We start from the raw sequence: 6,338 nt of genomic DNA, 5'->3' as shown, positions 1-6,338 counted from the left end.
TTCCCATGTTCTTTTCTCCTACATTTAAAAAAAATAGGCCTATATTTCAAAAGTTTTTTAATAGAAAAAGTATTAAAGAAAAATTAAACAAACAAAAAAGAAATTCCATATATAAAAAAAGAAAAATAATTAAGAAGTAGTGACATTATCCAATCTACAAGCTGACAATGTGGCGCGGAACAATGCGCTGTGCGCTTGCAGATCTACCGTTTTCACTAGTTTGGGTCTCGGGCTCTCTTTTGAGTCTCGACCTGAAACGTTGGGGAAGCACTCTTTGTAACTGGCGGTGATGACAAAGTCCATTCCACCACTATAACAAAGATAATGGTTACAGTGGTTATAGTTATAGTGTTTGGGGAGAATGGCCCCTTATTTAGGCTGATTATAGATTAGGATAAATAAACTATTACAACTGCGGGAATGTCCTGGAGGCAGTGGTGGAGGAGGAAGTATATAGGCTACTCAAAATGTTTTACTCAAGTAAAGTTAGTAGACGTATAAATACCCTGTTTTTACTTCAGTGTTGTCTTCAGAATATATTTAAAGTAAAATACTCTGACACAGTATATAAACAATTGAAAAACACTCAAGTAAAGTAAAAAAAAAAAATCAAAAAATCAAAATAGGACTTAAGCATAGTACTTGAGTAAATGTACTTAGTTCCTTTCCACCACTGCCAGTGCCTGGGGGCTTGCATATAATGTTACAGTGACAGTGGTCTATTACAGGGTGGTGTGAATAGAGTGGTGCAGTGGCTGGCAGGCTGCCAGATGGTGGTGTGTGTGTGGGGGTGGGGGGGTTTGGGGGGGGGGGTGTATCATTACAGAGTGACAGACCCCACTGTTGTCTGTGTTGATTTGAGGCAGAGGAGAAGCGTGCAGCTACACTGGCATGTCACAAAGGGGGTTAATGGTGCGTAGCCCACTAGCCCAGTCGACGCTGGTTTCAACAAGGGAGAGACATGGTGGATAGGAGAGAGGGAAAGACACACACACACACACACACACACACACACACACACACACACACACGCACACACACACACACACACACACACACACACACACACACACACAGAGAGAGAGAGAGAGCATTTGATAAATTGCTGATAATTGTCTCCAAATGTATTATAGCCTGCAATGTCTGCATTAACCTTGAAAATGTGCTGCTACTTGTTTGCTGCTACTTATATAATAAGCTATCCTTGTCTATTTCTAAACAGAATGCACATATTTGTGGTTTCATATAAAGCTATAGTTTTTCAAAGTTGCAATGTGACACAGCTGTTTACACGATTCCTCTTCATTGTAGCCTACATGCATTTTGATTGTATTATTTCACAGAATTCACACTTCCTAATGAAGCCCTTTGAGTTGAAGAGAGAGAGAGAGAGCTAGCTTACACACTGGAAATAATCTACCCAAAACCAGAGCAAAATGGAATGCTGTTTAGCTCTAAACACTTATCCCTAAACTTCTTTGTCTTTCTTTTTTTTACTATTTATTTTTATTTTTTACTATTTACTATTTTGAAAAACATTGTAACCAAACTAATATTCAAAATAGTACAAAAGGCAAAGTAGTTTAGGGATAAGGGGTTTATGAACTAACGAAAATAGGGCTCTTCTTTGTGGGGAGAGTAAGGAGGGGGGGGGTGGTAGTCATACCAGGTGGTTTGAACTGCCCACATGAAGAAGCCTATATTTTACACAGGACTCTGACAGGACAAGGGGAGATATACAGCCCTAGTCTACTACATCAAACAGGCCAACTTTACAGAAGACAATGACTACTTTGCTGATGAAAGCAGCTGTGGTTTTTTAATTTCCCTTGGGGGTCGATGAAGTATCTCTATTCTATGTCTATTCTATTCTATTCTGCAGTGCTAACATTAAACAATATCATATTTCCTTGAACCTCTAACCATCTGACGTTCAGAGAAATTAGCAAAATGGGATCAAGAAAGAAATCTGCCTTGTACATTTTAACTTTATTGATATGTTCCACAATATTTTACTCTTATTCTCTTAAGTGTATGCCTTTTCAATTATAACTGTTATCAAAAACAATCTATTTGAGGAATATCTGGAATATGAAACTATATTAAAAACCTTTCATTACAAAATATATCATGGAAACAAATCAACCGGGTCATTTTTGACCCACTTATGTGCAAATAGTACTTCTTTTCAACCATATCTTCATAATCGGTCCTCCTCACATGGTACCAACTCACGCAGGAGGGCTGTGGGCAGTTTCTGTTAGCTTGGGCTCCCAGTCACTGCATGGTGGTAGGCGGGTTTCTCAACTGTCCACAGCCCACCTCTGTGATACAGACAGAGTAGACAAAAATGGTATTATAATGAGCATTAGTGAGGAAAGGATATAAGATGGGTGACGTGGTCCTAACCCATTTTGGGCGGGAACCCCTTTTGGTGTTAGCATTATGTTATGCTTTAGCTATTGGAAAATAGCAGATCTACAAGCTCGTAGCGAGCCACTCGGTGCGCTATGAGCTTGTAGATCTGCTTTTTCAGAAAACTGTCAGGATGTAGAAGACATTTTTAGAATCTGATCTCAGGTCAATTAAGCTTGCATAAAATAATTGCACCCTCTTATAGGCCTACCTGCAGTTGATCTGGAAAGTCAAGCTGTCAAGTCCTTGTTCTACTACTGCACTGACAGCTGACAGCAATTGTTAACTGGGCTGGAAATTCCAGAGGAATAAACTGCAGTCAATGGAACAGGAGCGAGGGAGAAGAGAAGAGAAGAGAGGGCATGGGAGCACTGACATAGAAATGCCAGTTGGTATTTGTGTTCCAGGAACCTCCCCCCCCCCCCCCATCACAACACGCCAAGAAGAGTAAGAAAGAGCTGCCTATCTGTAGACAGAGGTCTAATCACTTTCATAATTTCATAAGAGTAAGAAAGAGCTGCCTATCTGTAGAAAGGTCTAATCACTTTCATCATTTCATGGGGCAACAGGCCTTCCCATGCACGGCTGCCAATAGGCCAATATGATGAAATGATCAGAGAAAGACAAGTAAAGTAACTATAAAGTACATTTACTCAAATGGTGTAGGTGTACTGTACTGTACTTCAGTACGATTTTGAGACGATTTTCAGACTTTTTAGTTATAATATAGTGTCTACATTTATTAATATAATATAGGCCCACATTAACAAATTAAACCTAGCTTGTTTTGTATACTTTGTGCAAATATCTACAAGACAGATTGCAACTGAGCGTTGCAATCAGTTGCAATCGCAATCAGTTGCAACTGAGCGTTGCAACAGATTGCAACTGAGCGTTGTGAACGTTGTGTGAGCGTTGTGAACTTGCAATTTTCAAAAGATTTTGACACATTTTGAAAACCTTTGAAAGAATTTGAGAACTATTACATTTGTACTATTCAGGTAAAAATGTTACAGGACTTTTACTTGTAACAGAAACAGACAGTTTGTTTGTTTGTTTGATTGATTGATTGATTGATTAGTGAGTGAGTGAGTGCTTGAGTGCTTAAGTAATTGAATTAATTCTTATTCATTGGGGCTTGTGTATTCATTGTGGTCTATTGTAGGCTACTCAATTCATCAACAGTTTGTCTACATTGTGGAATTGCTACGTTTATTTACACATCCGAGTAAGCTTCTTCCATCACTGATGATGTCATGGGACAACAACCCTTCCCATGCACTTCTGCCAAATTAATATCCATATGGCCTGGAGATTAAATAAATGATGAATGAATCATGTGAGTTTCAAAAATGCACAATTGGAACGGCTGGCTTTATCTGTGAATAAACAGATAAACAAGGATGAAAGGGAACAAATATTAAAGCCACATTATTGCCATGCCATTGATGCCAAACTCCTTTGAACTGGACCATTAATTTGGTTATTCCATCCCAGTGGATCCAGGCTCAATGAATGGGTCAGGGAGCGCGCGCGGCTCGCACACGGGAGCGCGCATCACAGAGAGAGAGAGAGAGAGAGAGAGAGAGAGAGAGAGAGAGAGAGAGAGAGAAGAGAGTTGTGTTTCTGGAGAGAGAGAGAGAGAGAGAGAGGGAGGAGAAAGGGAGTCGGGAGTCCAAGGATCACTGAGTCTCTATCAATGTATGAATCTGCAGAAAATGGCCCGGATAAATCCTCGCGTGTCCACAGAAGAACCACCGATAGTCCATGATCGTTCGCCGGCGAAGCTTTTGTGAAACCAACGCAAAAAGAAGTCGAGGCTCTCCCGACTTTTGACACCGTTTTGCCGGGGAGGAGGAACAGGGGAACCGTTTCCAATCTCAGCGGAAAAGGACGGACGGACCGGGCTCAGCTTCAGCAGAGCAAAACACAAGAAAACATAAAAGTTTGTGCAAGATGCAGGGGCTTTCAGCCACTGGTAAGTGCATATAACTTCGATAAGCCACACTCCCGTCTGTGGCATTGTCTGTCGTATTGTTTCATATTCGTGGGTGTTGTTTATACTTCTTCTTTTTGAGGAGAGTAGGAGACTGCGTGTGTGTGTGTGTGTGTGTGTGTGTGTTTGTGTGTGTGCAGCGCAGTCTTCCAGAATTCCCAAATACTTTTGCCAGCTGTCAGCGGGGCAGCAGAAAGGCCCGTCCGTATCTTCAGGGGCTGTTCTGTGTGTGTGTGTGTTCGCGGCGTTCACCCACCTATTTATTTACCAACATGAAGTTGCGCTGACAGGACTAGAATAGGAGCAACGCTGTATCATATCCTCTCTGACGTCACCAGGCAGCCCCCCCCCTCTCAGCTTATCAACTTTGTGTGTTTAGTGTTTATTGGTGCTGTTGACTTCAGTGATTGACTAATACAGTCAATCAGTCATTAGACGGTCTACTCTAGACTCTACAGTCTGTAGAGTAGAGGGTGTACACATGCAGCTGATGATGAGGGTGGTGTTGGTATCTGATGAATCTGATGATGATGATGAAAGATGAGTAGGGTAGTGGAATCATTCTTCAGAACATGATTTTAGTAGAGAGAGAGAGAGAGAGAGAGAGAGAGAGAGAGAGAGAGAGAGAGAGAGAGAGAGAGAGAGAGAGAGAGAGAGTGTGACTGTGATGCACTCATGAGGATTGATTCATTGATTGAAATATTTATTAACAGTTTGTAGAATTACAGTACATTTCAAGCACAAACTCAATACAAAGACTGTTAACCTTTGAGTGGACGACCCAATTAAGCATTACACTTGTTTACAACAGGGTCCACATTGTTCAATTCATCAAAACATTTAGAGACATAAAATAGACACTTCTATGTAGCTAAAGAACAGAACAGGAATTCATCATATAGGAAGCAAAAAGGGAAAAGATACATATACAGTGAGGGGAAATGGGGGGGGGGGGATTCAGGACAGGTTTGAGATGTGTCTGTGTGTGTGCGCCAGCGTGCGTGTATGTGTATGTGTTTGTCTGTGAGTCTGTCTTGGCTGTGTGTGTGTATTACTATCTTTGGGTGTACTTTTACTACTGTATGTGTGTGTGCACGCGCATGCGTTTGTGTATGTGTCTGGGCGGTCAGTAGGGGAAGCAGGATGATTGCTTGTGTAGAATAAAAGTTTGGATTTAACTCGGTGTGCGCGTGTGCGTGCGTTGCACTGCGTGCGTGCATGCGCTCGCACACATGGGCATCTAAGTGGCAGCATATACGTGCACCCATGTGCACGTGCCCGTGGCTGGCACATTTCCCACTATAAGAGCAATTTCAGCGTTCCTTACGTTGTTAGGCTTATGCTCTGTGATAACAACTGTACAGTAGTTTTTCTTTTTTCCTTTTATATTGTTTCCTTTCCTTTTCTTTTTCCTCTTCCAGTCAAACGAAACAATTCACTGTGGGTCGTGTCCAGAAGTGTACTGTAGAGATGTACTCATGTATCTGTACTTAACATTATGATGCTGCCAGAGTTCTTCAGAATAAAGGCACTAGAGTGCCAAGCAGATGGGCAGATTTTACTCTGAAAAGCCCCGCCTTCCATTTCCCCCCCCCCCCCCCAAAACCAGGAGGTATAATGTTCCATTGCTACCTTGCGCTGTCAAGTCTGATCTCTCTTTAGAAGTGTTAATATTCCAAACGAGATGCTTGGTTAAGTCACAAATTAGGACTGTATGTATAGAACATCGCCGTTCTGGTCAAAACCATGGAGAGCGCCGGTAGATTTAGAGATGATCGCAACATTTGTCGGCCCGTAAACAAGGAAGTGGACGGCTGCGTGCATGCTCAAAACATGGCCAGGAGCTCTGTGCAACGGGAGCTGTCAGAAAATGGATTGCAGTGAGACTACGTATACACGTCCGAGGCCTACAGATCTTTAGCATCAT

General features: G+C 41.8%; 1 protein-coding gene across 3 annotated transcripts in view; it reads left to right on the top strand.

Annotated features, from left to right (window-relative positions):
• Positions 1–4,050: 4,050 nt before the first annotated feature.
• fgd (faciogenital dysplasia) overlaps positions 4,051–6,338 on the top strand; it is an 81,130-nt gene continuing 78,842 nt past the window's right edge. For all 3 annotated transcript variants that reach the window (XM_080764155.1, XM_080764154.1, XM_080764156.1), the window contains exon 1: positions 4,051–4,393. In XM_080764155.1, the coding sequence (XP_080620281.1) occupies positions 4,372–4,393 (22 nt within the window). In that variant the 5' untranslated portion in view covers positions 4,051–4,371. The remainder of the gene's footprint in view (positions 4,394–6,338) is intronic.

This window comes from Protomyctophum bolini (genome assembly GCF_963924005.1).
Source record: "Protomyctophum bolini genome assembly, chromosome: 5".
In the NCBI taxonomy this organism is placed as follows: Eukaryota; Metazoa; Chordata; class Actinopteri; order Myctophiformes; family Myctophidae; genus Protomyctophum; species Protomyctophum bolini.
This window is presented reverse-complemented; position numbering and strand designations above follow the sequence as displayed.